This window comes from Rattus norvegicus, chromosome 2 (assembly GCF_021556685.1).
Source record: "Rattus norvegicus strain SHRSP/BbbUtx chromosome 2, alternate assembly SHRSP_T2T, whole genome shotgun sequence".
Taxonomy (NCBI): domain Eukaryota; kingdom Metazoa; phylum Chordata; class Mammalia; order Rodentia; family Muridae; genus Rattus; species Rattus norvegicus.
In genome coordinates this window covers 187284846-187302460 of record NC_141535.1, presented here as the reverse complement: position 1 = coordinate 187302460, position 17615 = coordinate 187284846, and the positions used below count along the sequence as shown (strand labels likewise).

The 17615-nt window shown below is 44.0% G+C and overlaps 1 protein-coding gene across 6 annotated transcripts in view; it reads right to left on the bottom strand.

Moving 5' to 3' along the window:
* Fmo5 (flavin containing dimethylaniline monoxygenase 5) overlaps positions 1 to 17615 on the bottom strand; it is a 53298-nt gene that overhangs the window by 13792 nt on the left and 21891 nt on the right. For 5 of the 6 annotated variants that reach the window (XM_087616170.1, XM_087616173.1, XM_087616172.1 and 2 more), the window contains exons 2-5: positions 13195 to 13371; positions 6526 to 6714; positions 4713 to 4875; positions 3371 to 3513 (exon numbers count right to left, since the gene is read on the bottom strand). In XM_087616170.1, the coding sequence (XP_087472296.1) occupies positions 3371 to 3513; positions 4713 to 4875; positions 6526 to 6714; positions 13195 to 13329 (630 nt within the window). In that variant the 5' untranslated portion in view covers positions 13330 to 13371. 6 annotated transcript variants of the gene reach the window in all.

The following is a 17615-nucleotide window of genomic DNA, read 5'->3' as shown; positions in this document are numbered from 1 at the left end:
TGAAGCATTTCCATTTTGATAATCCTTCTTGAGTTTCATGTGTTCTAGGCATCTAGGGTAATTCAAGCATTTGGGCTAATAGCCACTTATCAATGAGTGCATACCAAGTGTGTTTTTCTGTGATTGGGTTACCTCACTCAGGATGATATTTTCCAGTTCCATCCATTTGCCTATGGATTTCATAAAGTCATTGTTTTTGATAGCTGAGTAATATTCCATTGTGTAGATGTGCCACATTTTCTATATCCATTCCTCTGTTGAAGGGCCTCTGGGTTCTTTCCAGCTTCTGGCTATTATAAATAAGGCTGCTATGAACATAGTGGAGCATGTGTCTTTGTTATATGTTGGGGCATCTCTTGGGTATATGCCCAAGAGAGGTATAGCTGGGTCCTCAGGTAGTTCAATGTCCAATTTTCTGAGGAACCTCCAGACTGATTTCCAGAATGGTTGTACCAGTCTGCAATCCCACCAACAATGGAGGAGTGTTCCTCTTTCTCCACATCCTCGCCAGCATTTGTTGTCACCTGAGTTTTTGATCTTAGCCATTCTCACTGGTGTGAGGTGAAATCTCAGGGTTATTTTGATTTGCATTTCTCTTATGACTAAAGATGTTGAGCATTTCTTTAGGTGTTTCTCAGCCATTTGGCATTCCTCAGCTGTGAATTCTTTGTTTAGCTCTGAACCCCATTTTTTTTTGGTTCTTTTTTTTTTCGGAGCTGGGGACCGAACCCAGGGCCTTGCACTTCCTAGGTAAGCGCTCTACCACTGAGCTAAATCCCCAGCCCCTCTGAACCCCATTTTTAATAGGGTTATTTGTCTCCCTGTGGTCTAACTTCTTGAGTTCTTTGTATATTTTGGATATAAGCCCTCTATCTGTTGTAGGATTGGTAAAGATCTTTTCCCAATCTGTTGGTTGTCGTTTTGTCCTAACCACACTGTCCTTTGCCTTACAGAAGCTTTGCAGCATAAAACTATTTTCATGTCTACTTCATAACTGTGATTTTGCTACTCTTATGAACCATAATGTTATATGGTCTTTGCAATGTTATATGGACTTGTATAATGGTCTTTCCTTTATTATATTACATTGAGTATACTCATGTTCATGAGACATGAAAGCTTATTTGGTCTTCTAAAATTCCTGTGTTTTCTGATGGTCTTAGAATGACCCCTGTGAAAAGGTCATTTGATTCCAAAGAGGGTCGAGACCCACAGGTAGAGAATGACTGTCATAAACCCTCCTGCATCCATAGTATTTTGGGTTTCAGATCAAATCTGCTCCTTCTGTCAGGACACCGCTGACCTTCCAAGGCGATCATTTCTCTCCACCTCCTGAACTTTTCCTAGTACTTGCCACCTATAGAACTCATTAGAAAGCACAGAGATGGGGCTGGAGACATGGCTTGGTGGGTAAAGCACCTGCAGCCACATAAGCTCCATCCCTGAGGCCTACATGGGGGAATGAGAGAGCCTGCTCCTGTGGGCTGTCCTCTGACCCCCACAGATGCATTACTCCATGCACACCACTCCTTCCCCACACAGAACAAATAAGTGTAAGCATTAAAAAAACACCTATAAATCCATAAAGGTGAAAGTGACTGCACATCACTTAGCCCAAAACCCTTAGTCATTTTTTGCTGCCAACACTGCTTGCAGTGTTAGAAAACCTTGTTAATCATTCGTATAGTTTATATTATACCATTTGTCACCAACAACCCCGTTAGAAATATCATAAATATCTATCTCATTTATTTATAAGCTCTGGACCTCTGAGTGTGTTTCCACAGAGCTATATATAGCCTGTGCACCATCTCCCAGAACATCGATCTCACTCCTTATTGATATTGGTTACCTATAGCCTATAAGTAAGCTGCTGAGACTGGCCCTTCACATTTTAAGTGACACAGTGACTCTTAAGGAAGGCCCTGCCATCCCCACTTTATGGTTGAGGGGCACGGAGAGAGCAAATCATGCAGCCTAAGGTCATATAACTAGAGAGTGGCAAAGCTGACCTTCCTACCGTGTCTAAGAACTATTTCCCTGATTGTTGAAAACATGAAGGCTGCTGGTGGAACTATAGCAGACTATAGTCTTCCTGTGTTGCACACTGGCCAAAGTCCATGTTCAAAACTGACTACAAGCTATGTTCAGTTACCAGTAAGATTATTACTTCTCCTCATCTGCCTCTCCCCTAGAGGTGGGTTCTAAGGCTGTAGGAAATGTGTATTGCTTCAAGGTCTTTTGTCTAGGCTCTTAGGCAGTGGGCTGCCTGTCCGCAGCGGGAGGACCTTTCCTCCACACATACATTTCCACCAATGGAAACCCAAGGGCTCGTGTACTGATGCTTCTGCATATCACAGATGAAAGCATGTGCACATTCCTAAGAAGCAGATGGTCTGCGTGTAAGCTGCACACCCTCGGGCAAGGTTGGACTGTGCTCAGAGGTGGACTAAGAAGCTCCCCACTTACTCAACAGTGACAGCAAAAACATACAGCCCAAGATTATTGTGAGAAATGGCGTTTTTGTAAACGGTGATATACAGGAAGCACTCGATAAGTGTCTTGTGCCCATTACGCTTTAACTTCAGTTTCCCATCTCTACCTTTTTACAATAAACAACATATTTATAAATCGTATCTTAAAAGGACTGTGTAAGGAAACTATTTAACCAGTGTAGTCCTGTCTCTTCATCAATTCACTACTCTATTGGCAATAGGGAAATGTCTACCTGGTTTTTAGTAAATGTGATGATGCTGTTTTTCTGCAAATATGCTTCAAATTACTTTAACAAAAATCCTCAATGCTAAAATTTTCTTAAATGATATTTGCTCAGTAACTCTGCCCCATAATGCTTCTTCTCATGCCTAATCATCGAGGTGATTTCCTACGTTACTCCAGGAGTTAATTCTACACTTACTAGGAAATCATGACATAAGCACAAAAGGACATTTCTCTTCAAAAAATTATGCTGGGCTGGAGAGATGGTTCAGTGGTTAAGAACACTTGCTACTGTCACAAAAGACCCAAGTTTGGCACTCAGCTCCCACATCAGGTGCTCACAGCTTCAGGAGAATCTGATGCCTCTGTATTCATGTGTACACACACATGCACACACACACACACACACACATACACACACACACAGTATAATAAAAATAAATCTTTAACTTCCTTGATACATTGATTGCATTACACATTTGATTTACAGGATCTATACGAAGCATCAGCCCTAATGCTGAAGCTTGGGCAGCAGACAAGCCCCGTGTATTTGCTGCTGGCCTGGGTGGGACCTGTGCCAGTCTCTACACTCCTTGGTGGTCCTACCTCCTTGCTAAGAGTGAAGCAAAGTAAACCACTCATTCATGCAAACCTGCTTGGCTGTGTGGCTGATCTCTACAGCCAGATCTCCTCCAGAATTCCCAATGCCAATGACAATGACCCTTTTCCCGGTAAATTCCACTGGGTTCTTATATTCTCGACTGTGGAAGTACTTTCCTTTGAACTTTTCAATTCCTAGAAGAGAAGAAATAATTATTGGGGGTGGAGCGGTTTGTATGAAGGTTATTATTTGTCAAAGCATGTATTGTTCCCTTTTGTGGAATTTAAAGTTTAACCTTCTATTTTCCACACTCTCCTTTATTAAGCAACTCTTCTTGCCTTTCTGAACACTTTTGCTTCTTTCTTCTCCCACTGCCTTTGTGATTCCCTGCCATAAGGCATCTGCATTTTGAATTTGCAGATACAAGTCCAGATGGCCTCAGAAAACCTCCCTTCTCCTCTATCTGTTCAACGCCACACCTCTATGTGCACATTGGGCATACATAGAATGTATTTTTAAAGGGAAAAGGTCCAGGCCAGAATCATGAAATAAAATGCTTTAAGCTTTTGCTTCATTCTTAGAAATTCATTATTTCCACTGTTTTCCTCTTCAATTTAAGAAAAATCTCTGATTCCAATTAGCACAAATCAGGGACTCCAGCCTTCCTTTTGGTCCTTGGGAAAACACAGTCACCATGAGTTTAAATACAGTCCCGTGCTATTGGACAGAGAGACAGTCATTCTGAGAAGCAGGTTGAAGATGGATTTCATCACTGGACAGATACTATACACACCTAGGTGGTACAGGTCAGTCAAAAGACGCAGTGAACCTGAGTGTGTGAGGCTGTGTTGGTATAATATGGCCTATGATTGTATAGCACAGATCTCAAATACATAGGGTTCCACAAAGTATAGTATTGTAAATGTATAATCAGCAAGTTACTTATTGCCCAGTGTTATGTATTTAACAGGTACTCATGCTATAACTTTAAATAACTTGACAGTGCCATAGATTGGTACACCAGTGTCACCATAAACAGTGTCTCGTGCCTGAGTATCACAGTGGCTAAGCCCTTACTAGACAGCAGGATATTTTCAGCTCCATTACAATGTTATAGGGCTAACGTTGTACATGTAGCCATTTCTTGACAAAGATGACATTCGTGGCTCATGACAGTAGACATGATAATCTTCCTCTAGCTTCCAAACTGTAATCCTTTCCACTTTCAAAATGGCAGTAATACGAATTACAAAACACAGGGGAATGCACTTAATTAGGGTAAGGCTTTATTTTTAAACCCCACAGTAAGAATCACTCAGACCATTCCCCTCCCATTCCTCAGAGGTCATACCATAGCCATGGCTGCAGCGTCTTCCCTCAGTGGGTCACTCACCAGGAAAGCTGTCCAGGGGCAGGTGAGGGTCCGTGTGATGACCTGTGCAAACCAGGACTCCATCGAAGACGTCTACCTGCTCTTTCCCTTCATGCTCAGTGACCACTTGCCACTGGCCTGAGGTAGAGAAATCAGGCTGCTTCTTCACGCTGCACACTGTGGTCTAAAAGTGACAGGGATCTGTAGTTATAGCCTATAGAGTATATGTCTTCCCTGAGACAACTCCCTACAGAATGTTATATAAACAGTTGTCACGGGCACCGTCACGGGGTTTCTGTATGACTATTTGATTCGCACACAGCGGGAACAAAGCTTGGGGCTTCTGCCAAGCATCAGCGACATATTCACTAACGGCCTGTCCCTCCTCTATCCCCTGCTATCCCCACCTCCATGTCTGCTTCTCCCAGTGCAAACCAGGAGTGGCTGGCCTTTAACACATGACTAAGATACAGGTCTCCCTTCATTGGGACTGGAACACCATCCCGGTGGCCCTCCTTGTATGTGATGAAGTCTTCCTCTGCCTTCTACAGACGCTTGTTTTACAGGTGACCCTAAAGAGGCTGTGAGATGAGATGGCTGGTGGCATAATTTTTAGCTTTGTAATAAATAAATAAGTAAGTAAGTAAGTAAATAAATAAATAAATAAATAAATAAATAAACAAACAAGGATTCCTCTGCGAGGCTTAAGTACACCAAGAATGTGTTCCGGCCTGTGTCTGAAGCCTCGGGCACAGGGTCTCAGTGGGCCGAAAGTGATCCCACCTAGCTCCGATATCTTGGCCCACACAGTGGTCTCTGTCCTGAGCATTTACACAGGCTAGGGCCTTTGCTTGGATCACACTTCTGTTCCTTCTTCTCTTGGCAGACTCCTATTCATTCTTCACTCAGCCCGGACACAATCTGCTCTGCAGTCGACCTTCCCTGGAGGCTGATGCCTGGTGTCTTCCTCTGAGCAGCGATGGGAGTCTCCTCAGATGTTCCTCTTCACTTTCATTTTCATTGTTTGTTTGTTTGTTTTTGGTCTCTGCATTTTTACTGCTTAGCCCAGAGCCAAGCTTATTCAAGTAATGAATACACAAAGGGCAGTCTATGGGCTGCATGCCAGGCCTTGAGAGTTGCCATTGAGTGTAACATTGATCATGATTTAGCAGAAGAGTCAGGAAGGTTTGGGCTTTTGCAGGGTGTCATAAATATTTTTTTTCCCAATGGGCACAATTTCAAATCATAGAAACATGCTAGAAAACTTCAGAGAAAGAAGGAACCAGAAACAATCTGGGACAATCATGTTGGTTTGTAAGCAAGGGAATTTATAGAAATTGAAGGTGAGAAACGCTGTGGCCTAAGAGCACAAGTTAATCTGTGGTTGAGCAAGGGCCATTGTTCAAGGCATGGCCCTTCATTCAGTGCTCTTCCTCTCCCCAGAACTGACCTCTCTGCCTCCCCGCTGGCTTCCCAACAACCACAGCACGGGGTTGAAATTACATAAAACAGCATGTGGTAAAGCTAAGTGATCTTGGACATGGAGATTTTAAAGGTCTGACTCCCACCAGTCCCCCTCGTCAGTTTTTATTAAAGCCAGCATGAAAGGAAAGCATGGTAAGCACCCTAGCAGGTGGCTTCCTGTTTCTTCAGCCACGATGTATAGGATAGAGGGCTTTCCTTGAACGTTTCCCAAGAACCAAGAGGGCCAGAGGAGAGTCTTTGTGTTGTATATGTCTCTTTCAAGTAAGTCTCCACAGACAACATAGGTAAATGAGCTTTGTGATTCACTGACGTGATGAACAATTTCAAACAGGAAGTAAAAACCTCTTACCTTGAATTGGATATATTTGAGAAGGCCAAACTCTTTGGCGTACATCCTGAAATACTCCAGGACCTGGGAGTTGTGCATGAAGTTAGGGTAATGATCTGGAATAGGGTAGTCACTGAAACACATCATCTCCTTGGAAGTGTTGATGATCACAGACTTATAAATACTGGCCCTTCCTTTCTCAGGGTTTTCCTGTGCAAATAAGAAGTATTTATGGCAACCTGAGGATCAACCTTATGAAATACAAGTAGCCAATGAACATGTAAAAAAGTCACACACACACACACACATACACACACACACACACACACACACACACACACACACACACACGCACCCCATACAATGTCAAATCTATTTTTTCTTTTTTCTATTTTTCGGAGCTGGGGACCGAACCCAGGGCCTTGCGTTTGCTAGGCAAGCGCTCTACCACTGAGCTAAATCCCCAGTCCTATGTAAGAATATTGAAAGGGGCCTATTATAACTTGAAATGAAAGAGTAATATGCATACTATGAAATTAAATGTACATCCTAATCATCTAGTATACATTACATATACTTATGTTTATATAATTACATATTGTATATAACCTCTCCCTTGTTTAATATATCTCCTTTGAGTACACTGTATTAATTATATATAATTTGTACATATAGTCTGAATAGGAAAATAGTTTATTATAAAGGTGGAATTTTTCTTTCATTTTTATTAAAATGTTTATTAAACACTGACAAGGACGGAAAACTCTCAGTGGACTAGTATAGAAAGATACTTTCTCAAGTCAATAAGAGACAATTTAAAACATGCAAGTAGACGATAGCTTGCTAAACAGTAAGAGACCGAGTGCTTTGGTTTGATTAGGAACACAAAGATGTTCTTTTGGGACATTCCCAGAGAGGATTGCACTCGAAGTCCTAGCTATATGCCCTACAAGTCCTGAAAGAGGAAATAAAAACGAATTTCGTGACCAATTAGGTGAATGTTTATGAAAAGCAAACCCCAAAGAACGAAATGTTAAACCGACAACTACACAATACAGGCAGGCCATGGGAGAGAGGAGAACACGGCCAGGCTGGGAGAGCAAACAGAGCCAGGCCATGTGAAAGCAGGCCCACACGGCCAGGCCATGGGAAAGCAGGTGAATACAGCCAGGGCATGCAAAAGCAAACACAGCCAGGCCATGCGAAAGCAGGTGAACACGAGTCACTGCAGGGTGAGAGGTGGCTCAGTTGGTTCAGTGCTCACCTTGCAAGCATGAGGACTAAGTTCAAGCCCCAGAACCTACATTAAGAAATGCCTGGTGTGGCAGGCTAGAGAGATGGCTCAGAGGTTGAGAGCACTGGCTGCTCTTCCAGAGGTCCTGAGTTCAATTCCCAGCAAGTACATGGTGGCTCACAACCATCTATAGTGATATCAGACACCCTCTTCTGACATATGTATACAGAATACTGTATGCATAATAAGTAAATAAATCTTAAAAAAAAAAGCCTGGTATGGGGTCATGTGCTTGCAATTGCAACACCAAAGAGGTGCAACACCGAAGAGGTCTAGGCAACTGAGCCCTGGGGCTTGCTGCCAGACAACCTCATATTCTTAGCAAGTAGAGACTCTCCTAAAAAATGCACCATGCCTGAGAGCAACACTTAAGGTTGCATACATAGGAACTGTACACGTACACACTTGTACACACACACACACACACGTATGCACACGCGAGCACACACACACAGAGGGGGTAGGGGAAGAGGAGGGAGGGAGGGAGGGAGAGACAGAGAGAGAGAGAGAGACAGAGACAGAGTCAGTCAGTTCCATAGCCAGGCTTGACGTTTGTAAGCTCGGCACTCAGAAGCACCTGAAGGCTGCCGACGTTCGGTGTCAGCATGAACTACATAATAAATTCCAGACAATCCTGAGATATAGAGCAAGACCCTCAAAAATAAACAAGTTAGTAACCTGAAGGGTTAAAATTTCTAAAAGTTAGTCCTGAACAAAGTCTGACTATGCCTAAAAGAATTTGAGATAGGGCTCCAAGGACACTGGCCATCTGGAGCTACCCCTGGAGCTACCTCCCTTCCCTTCCTTCACCCCCTGATACGAGTCATCCCTTAGCTGAGCGAGATAAGACACCTTGCCCATACTGCCAAGATGCTAGAATGCTTTGTTAATACAATTCCGCACAGAAAAAAAAATAACTGTACACCCTTTGTACTAACCAATTTGTTTTCCCTATATAAGCTCCGGCCTAGAGAGGCTCGGGGCTGGACTCAATCTCCTGTGTGAGATATGTGTCAGCCCGAGATCTCGTAAATAAAACTGCCTCTTGCCGATTACATCAAGACTGGCTTCTCGTGTTTCCTGGGGGTACCCCAACCCGTGACTGGAACGAGAGTCTCCCCAGAATCTGGGGGTCTTTCAACCTACCTGTATGTCAGAAATGAACCACTGAAAATTTTAATTTTAAAAATAGACCATGTACAAGCCCATCCTCCTCTTAAATGCTTAGGTATTGAAAGAGCAATATGACTAAACTCCAAAACACAGATAAAGAGATCAAACATAGACATAACTGAAAGCTGGCATCTTCATGGATTGGAAGAGTCAATACTGTGACGATCCTGCTCCTCCTACTTGCCCTGAAAACACAGCTAGTCCCTGGCAGCATTTCAGCAAACGCTGTATAGGTATTAACAAATGGATTCTGGAGACTTCTGGAAATAGCCAACAGTCCTTAGGTGTGGCTGGCCATAGTAACTTTCTTCCAAAGGCAGAAAAGATGAACTTTACACCAGCCAAGCCTGACCAACTCCACTGAAAGTTGTAACACAAGCAGGGCCAATCATTACAAGAAAGGATACCCTTGATACACAGAAAGCAGGAATTCACCTCCAGGATCTTCTTCAGGCTAGCCAGGAGTAAAAGACCAAACAAATTCAAAGGAGGCTATTCTACAAAATACCCAACCAGTCCTCCTCAAACCTACCAGAGATAGCAAAACCAAGGGGGTAAAAGAAACAAAGCAAGAAAATCTAAGAAACCATCCAAGCCATGAGGAGCCTTGAGAGATACAACTACCAAGTCTTAGGGGGATCCTGGAATAGAAAAAAAAAAGGCATCAGAAGAACAAAGTAAATCTAAACAAAGCAAGGGCTTATGAGACTTCCTGCCTCACTGGTCATGATCAATATATCCCACTAGTGTAGGATGCTAACAATGGAAACGAGGCAAAGTCCCAAGTGCCAGGGTAGCAGATGTTTACCACCATGCCTGAAGAACACATATAAAATTATTGTCAGAAAGTGTTAGTCTATATCATGAAGAAGGAGGCAATACTAGGGAAGGTGAGAAGAAAAAGAACAGTGGGAGGAGAATCCGAATGACGGCATCTGAGAGGGTGTTCATGAGGCAGGCAAAGACAGGATAAAGCAGTCACAGGAAAACATCGGGAGTGGCCGGTGACAAGGAAAGAAAACACCTGGATCACAGGGATGGGTCACTGAAAAGGGAGCTTTAGTGTTCTTAACTGGATACGGGGTGCCCGGGGCAGAACCTCAAAGTGCTGGGTTCAGATCTATATAAGACATCTAAAATTAATTGATCAATTAACTTAATGGAACCAAGAGAAGGACAGCATGACTCCAAATAGTAAGCAAGGGGGTGACAGAAACAACTTCAGTAGATGAATTCGCAGGAAATCACTAAGGATGTGAAGTGTCCATGAGTGTCTGGTACCTCAGTTTCCACAGCTATGTGACGACCAAGTGTGAGAATGAAGGCTTGTGGCTTCAGGAGTATCCTAAGCAGACAGAAGGACAGTATGCTTCTCAGGGATATTTATGTATGTATGTATGTATGTATGTATGTATGTATGTATGTATGTATGTATGTATGTATGTATGTTTTTGAGACAGGATCACACTATGTCTCTCGAGCTGGTCTGGAACTCCCTGTGTTCACTAGGCTGGCCTCAAACTCACAGACATCAGCCTGTCTCTGCCTCCTGTGTGCTGAGATCAAAGGCATGTGCCACTGTGCCCAGCTACATTTTAAAGTCTGTTTATTTAAAACTCCATCTGCCTCTGCCTCTCAAGTGCTGGGATAAGGGGTGTGGGTCGTCACACCTGGTTCAGAAACCGGTTTAAACATATTGGGAAGTTCATACATGTAGACATGCCAGGCATCATACATGCTAGCTCACACATGCCAGGCATCATGGGTGACTCTGGACTAGAATGCTGAACCATGCAGATGTGTCTAACAAAAGCCAGGGTATTATGCCAAAACATGGCTCACTGATTTACATAAGGTTGGCACAATTCTGCCAAGGGGACGATCAGAAAATAAATAAAGTTCATTGACTCTTTCAACAACAGTCATTTCAAGATACTTTAGCAATGAAAACCACAAACCTGATTTTCTGGCATAATGTTAGATACTCTCCTGGCCTCCACCCTTTGGTTGCTGATTTCATGCTTGTTTTGGAATTCCTAAACCTGGCTCTGGTGCTCAGCAGAGGTACCAAGTGCGTAGGTCCCAATCCATGCCAACTGAGTAATAACTGGCATGACACACTGATCACCCAGAATTGTCAGAAGTGACCGGCACACTTAGTCACTTCCTGCTCGTAATAACTTTACGAAGTAGGCACTATGTAAGCTCTTTCTTGAAGAAACAACAGACACAAAGAAGTGATTTCCCCTAAGTTCCACCCCTTCTAGGTGACAGACACGGGCTTGGAAGCTAAAATAATGTTCTCAACCCCTACGCTTACTGGAATCCTTTTGAAATTTTACTGGATTTCAAAAGTAGACTTTTCTCTTGATTACAAAACCAACCAAACAAACAAACAAAAAGCCTAATCAACAAGCTTTTCAGCCCAAGGCTGTGATAAAGGAATGGGGGTGGGGGGTTCTTAGGGAATCCATTCCCCATCTGAACGAGAACCAAAGGCTAACAGAGCAGACGTCTCCTCTGTCCAGAGTCATGGTGCAGTCAGGGCTGCACCTCCATTTAACTGTGGAGTGACATGCAGCTGCCTTTAAGGATGTGGCTGGCACGGCTATATTTTATGAAAAATGGAACCCACTCATGGGACTTCAGCACTACTCTGAAGATGAGTTCAAGAAGCAAGCCCAGCGTGTGCCTGTGTGGAAGTCAGTGAAGTTAGCTGACATTCACTTAATAAGTAAGTTTGTTTAAGGCAGGGTCACTCTACATAGTCATGGATGACCTGGAACTCACGTGTAGACCAGGTTGGTCTCCACCACACAGGGATCTGCCTGCCTCTGTTGCCCCAGTGCTGGGATTAAAGCATCCAGCACCATTCCCAGCTCATATTTTAATCTTATTAGCACGTGCCTGGTTAGATATGCATAGGGTTCAAATGAAACTGACGAATAAGGCTAGAGATGAGCAAAGGCCAGGGAATTTGACCTCTTCTCCAGGGAAGGGAGGTTTAAAGCACACAGGACAATCTTATTTTTATATTCTGTTCAGTGACTAGCATGGTCAGCGTTACCTCAGGTGAGAAGGAAATTTGTGTGCATTAGTGTGAGTGTGTGTGTGTGTGCGTGTGTGTATGTACATGTTCTCTCCCCCTCTCTCCCTGTTCTGTCTCCTCTGTCTCTGTCTGTTGATGTCTGTCTCTGTCTCTGACTCTTGTCTGTGTGCGCGTGTGTGTAGTACATGAAGAGGCTAAAGGTCAATGTTGGCTGTTCTCCTTAGCTGCTCCCCACCTTACGATTTGAGATAGGACATTTTCCTGAACTTGGAGCTAGAAGACTGCTTTCCCCGGTAGCTGGAAAGTCTCAGGACTCCTCCCATCTCTGCAACTGTCCCCACAATTGGGATTACAAGGGCTTGCTGCTCCACTAGGCTTCTTACTTTCCTTTAGTTTCCTTTCCTTTCATTTTGTTTCGTTTTGTTTCCTTTCCTTCCTTCCTTACCCCCTCCATCTCTCTCTCCCTCTCTCCCTCCCTCCCTTTCTTCCTGGTGAGTGTTAGGGATGAAGCTCAGACCTTCCTGTTCCTGTACTAAGTACTTAGCGTTTTCTAGAAAAGCCACCTTCCCAGCTTCCCAATAATAATAAATTATTATTATTATTATTATTTTATTTTATTTTATATGTGTGAGTGTTTTGCCTGCATGCATGTTTATGGGCTATGCTCACACTTGGTATCAAAAGAGGGTGTCAGGTCCCCTGGAGCTGGGCTTTATGGTACTGGTGAGCTGGAACTGAACTCGGGTCCTCTGAAAGAGCAAATGCTCTTATCTGCTGCATCGGCTCTCCAGTGCCACTCCAGGAACTGCTTTCAATAGAGAAGATTGAAGGCCTTGCGAACAGACCCTAGGCTCGATGTCTATTTCAGGAGCCGGGGACAAGCAGCGAACTTCTAACGTTTGCTACTCTACCACGTCACAGATTGTTCCCCGTGAAGTTCAGAAACAAACAAGCAAACAAGAAGCTCTGGTCTGCGTGCCGTTTTCATGGCAACAAAAAAGGGAAATAAGTGGCATTTCACTTTGTAGCCGGTCTACAGAAAGGAACCGGCCTAAAATCTGACTCCTGTCATTGCGGAATTCAAGTAACTACCTTGCGCAGCCTGTATGGGATAACAAGAGTAGCTACAGAGTTGCACAGAGTCCTTCAAGTCTTAGGGGATAAGGAGATTTACCTGGTACCTCCACAGTCCTCCGATGTCATCAGACCTTTCAAAGCAGACAGGTTCCAAACCCTCTTCTAGGCAGCACTTGATGCAGGTGAGCCCGCTGGCTCCTGATCCAATTACAGCGATCCTTTTCTTGGCCATGGTCGCCAGAAAGCTTCACTGGTTGGGTTAGAGTCACTTGTCCTAAAGAAAGAATGACAAGAGAGAGTGAACATACATCAGGCCACAGGTAAGATCTGGGCCGGGACACGCAAACCAATGTACCAAGAGTTGTGCCTGGACCGCGGCACAGGAAGGTACCTGCTCAGGGCACTGCTCCACTAGCTCGCGGGGGGCTACAACTCCTGGCAGAGCAGCAGTGCCTCAGATAAACACTGGCCAATGGGGAGGGGCTGTGCCGTCCCACCTCCTATCCCGCCCTCCTAAGGGCGTGCACCCTTCTTCCGTAAACGCAAAGGAAACAGCTCAGAATGTTTTGGGAAGAAAACAATAACATTATATATATTTTAATCTATAGCTTCTCAGCAGCACTCCCACAGGGAGAGCGACCCTCCAGGCTCCATCCCTTCCTACTTTTCCTTCAGGGTTCACTTTCCCGCTAAACTCAGCCCTTCAGAAGCAACCTTTGTTCCTTTGTTTAAAAAGTGAACTTTCTATAATCCCTTCAAACAGGTGCTTGTCCTGGCTACTCCTCTCCTCAGATCTTTGAGCCCACTATTACAGTAGGAATTTGATATTGCAGCGTGCTCGGCTGACGGCTGGGGGGAGGAGGGGACAGTGACGAGTGCATTGTGCTTCCTAGGTAGAAGAGCTTCCAGGTCAATGCAGGAAATCAACGCATATGCACATAATTTCAATCAAATGCATACTTTAAAAAAAGTGACTTTTCGCCCATATTTTCCATTTTGAAATGTAACTTAAACATTTCAAATGTAAAATCGGGTAAAACTACCCATCTAATGGCTCTAGGATTCATGTATGGCAGCAGCATGCAAATGTGCATTTGTAGACAGGGCGAATTGTGTCTGAAGCCTTCAGTCGTTATTGGCCCTGTATAACACTACTTGGTGTATTTATTGACTTTGCTCAACATGGTTTGGTGGCAACAACACAAGTCCTTGGCTCTGAGGGCTCAGTATCTCCCTTCCAGACCAATGGTCAACATGGGGGTTTACTGTACATAGTTCAAATGACCTAAAGGAAATCAATTGTATAACCCTCTCAGCAAACCCAGGAGGCAAGCACTACTCTAATCACCTCCAGTGTGCAGTTGGAAATCATGGAGCAAGACAGGGAGGCAACCCCAGCAGGCTGGCTCCAAGCACCTTACTTCTGCATGCAGCTCCCTAGCACCTGAGGAGTTTAGCAACAAGCCCATCTCCCATTGCCTCACTTCTCTGTTGTTCTTTCTTTTTGCCTAACACCAGCTATTACCTGTTCCTATGTTAGTTGAACTACTTTTTAACTGACCTATCACTTCGTTTGTTTCGACTACTTTAAAATGAATTTTAAAAAATAATTCACTGGCTTGGAGAATCGTTTTGCTGTCTCAGGAAGACTCCTGCAGACTGTGTTGTCTCAGTGAATGGAAACATAGCAAACACGAGGAGTGGGAACCTACGACACTCTACCTCATAGTGGGTGCACAGAGCCTCCAAGCTCATACAGGATAGAACTGACCATGACCAGTATGGTCTTGCCCCTCATTGAATTCTCTCTGGAAATGGTCTCACAGACATTCCTAAAGTTGTGCCCACAAATCTCCTAGGTGATTCTACACCCTGTCAAACTGACAATGAATATTAACTGTAACACCAGTGTTCATAGTGCCTATAAAGGTCAATGAGAGTGTTACTGCATTGCAATCTTTTAAAAAATTTTGTTTATTTTTACTTTAGGAGCATGAGTGTTTTGACTTTATGTACGTCTGGACAGTATGTACATGCCTAGTGCCTCTAGAGGCCAGAAGACTATGCCTGATCTCCTGGAGCTGGACTTACAGATGGTTTTGAGTTGCCATTTGGTTGCTGGCAACTGAACCCAGGTCTTCTGCAAGAGCAGCTGGTATTCTTGTCTTCTGAGTCATCTCCCTGGCTATGTTTTCTTTCTCTCTTTCTGTCTTTCTGTCTGTCTGTCTGTCTGTCTGTCTTCCTTCCTTCCTTCCTTCTTTCCTTTTTTTTTTAAAGGCAGCTTACAACTCTTTTTTTAAAAAGATTTATCTATTTATTATAAGTACACTGTAGCTGTCTTCAGACACACCAGAAGAGGGCATCAGATCCCATTACAGATGGTTGTGAACCACCATCTGTTGCTGGGATTTGAACTCAGGACCTCTGGAAGAGCAGTCAGTGCTCTTAAGGGCTGAGCCATCTCTCCAGCCCCCCATTAGGCTTTCTTATTTCCTACTTCTTTTTGCTAAGTCTGCATTTTGCTTACATTCATTCAATAACTACCCTGCTCTGGAGGACACTTGTAAGCTGGTCTCTGTGTAAAGTGGAATGGGCCTGAGTCTTGGCTAAAGGCTGGCTGTGAAGCCAGTTGCCTCACTTGCAAACTGATTGTGGCATGACCCCGGCTCACCATTGGGGAGCTTATTTGTTACCATAGCAAAGTCTGTAACAGACACCAGGAGTTCAGGGGTCACACACACACACACACACACAGCACAATACCGATTGCATGTCCGCCATGTTGTAGGTACCTGGTTCACAGAAAAGGGGGAGGGAAAACTCATAAGGACACAGAGAGATACATCACGGACGCTGGGGGAGGCTGAAAACATGACCACAAAGGTATCCACATCCCAGCTCCCTACAACCTGAACGTTACCTTATATGACAAAAAGCCTAGCGGTTGGGAGGAAGCTAAGTTCCTGAGGCAGGAAGATCATCTCGCATAACCTGAGTGGTTCCCCTGCAAGGGCAAGGATGCATTTTAGAGGGGGAGTGTGTGGGAGATAGCGGACTATAGAACCAGAAGACCATTGGTCACTGGAAGCAGGATGGAGTGCAGAGGCTTGAACAAGCAAGGAGACATTATCTCTCCCGCAGCCCCCAACCAGGTGAGGCCCCAAGATGCTGACCACAGGATCAACATGTTTTAAGTTTGAGAGAATGGTAAGGCTATCACTTTAAGTGTTCATAAAGTTTTGATCCCCCCACCCCCAAGTCAACTGAATAACTATAAAAAGGGTTCGATAAGAGGGGCTGGAGAGAGCTAGCTCAGTGGTTAAGAATACTGGCTGCTCCTGCCCACTTCCGGCCTCCATGGCTACTAAGCATGCACGTGTTGCATTTACACGCACGCAGGCAAAGCATCCACACACATAAAAAACAAAGCTTGGCTTTGAAAGAGGCAGAGTATAAAGCAGCTGGTTTGTGTGGTGTGGAGAATGGTTTACAAGAGCCATACGGCTGCGTTTCAATGAGTGACTGTATCATGTAAGCGGTGTGCCAGGTAAGGGACTAAGTTATGAGAGAAACAATAAAACGCCATCAAAATGGATGCTCAAGATATCTAACAGAAGCCGACTGGGAAAGCTCCACTGAAGTCGCCCGCTGGAGTTTCCAATTGAGAGTTCAGTGTTCTCTTTGAGGCAGATAGCTAGAGTTATTGGTTAAACTTTTTTTATTTAAAAAAAAGATGAGTATTTTATAGCTGAACTTTTTGTTTTTGAATGTATTTTTATATTATGAGATGAATAATAAGAACCTTTATTGGAAATGGCTTATATGTTAGGTTTTTATTTTTCCATGTTGTGTAGTGTGGATATTTACATGTAAGTTTCTCTCTGTGTCTGTCTGTCTCTGTCTCTGTCTGTCTGTCTGTCTGTCTGTCTCTCTCTCTCTCTCTCTCTCTCTCTCTCTCTCTGTGTGTGTGTGTGTGTGTGTGTGTGTGTGTGTGTGTGTGTGTGTGTGTATGCACGCTAGCACTTGGGTAGGCGTCGTGTGGAGTGGAGCGTTGCCTCTCCTGATCAATGCCAGGGGAACTGGAGTGAGAAACCAGGGAACCCAAGGCAGCCAAACACTTGAGTGTAATTAGCAGGACAAGGCACATTTTCATTATTATAGTTCTTTGAAAACAGAGTTAGGAGCTTACAATTCAGCAGAGAAATCTGCTTCATAGCCAGCACGTTCAAGGTTGTTTAAAGCACACCAATGTTAGTTGTCAAAAAAAAAAAAAAAAGAGTCTGAGTTACAGGACAGCTTTTATTCTAACTGTTCTCTAGAAACTGATGAAGGCTGCAGGCATTCCTGCGTCCTCCGTATATGTGATAGTATTCCGAATTCCTTCTTGAGAAATATCAACACAGAGGATCCATACCCATCACAAACACATTAGATCCTCAATTCAAACCCCAACAGCAGAGGCTGATGCCGAGATCATCCTGGATTGCTCTTCTACCTCATCCAACGGGGCAGGCTCTC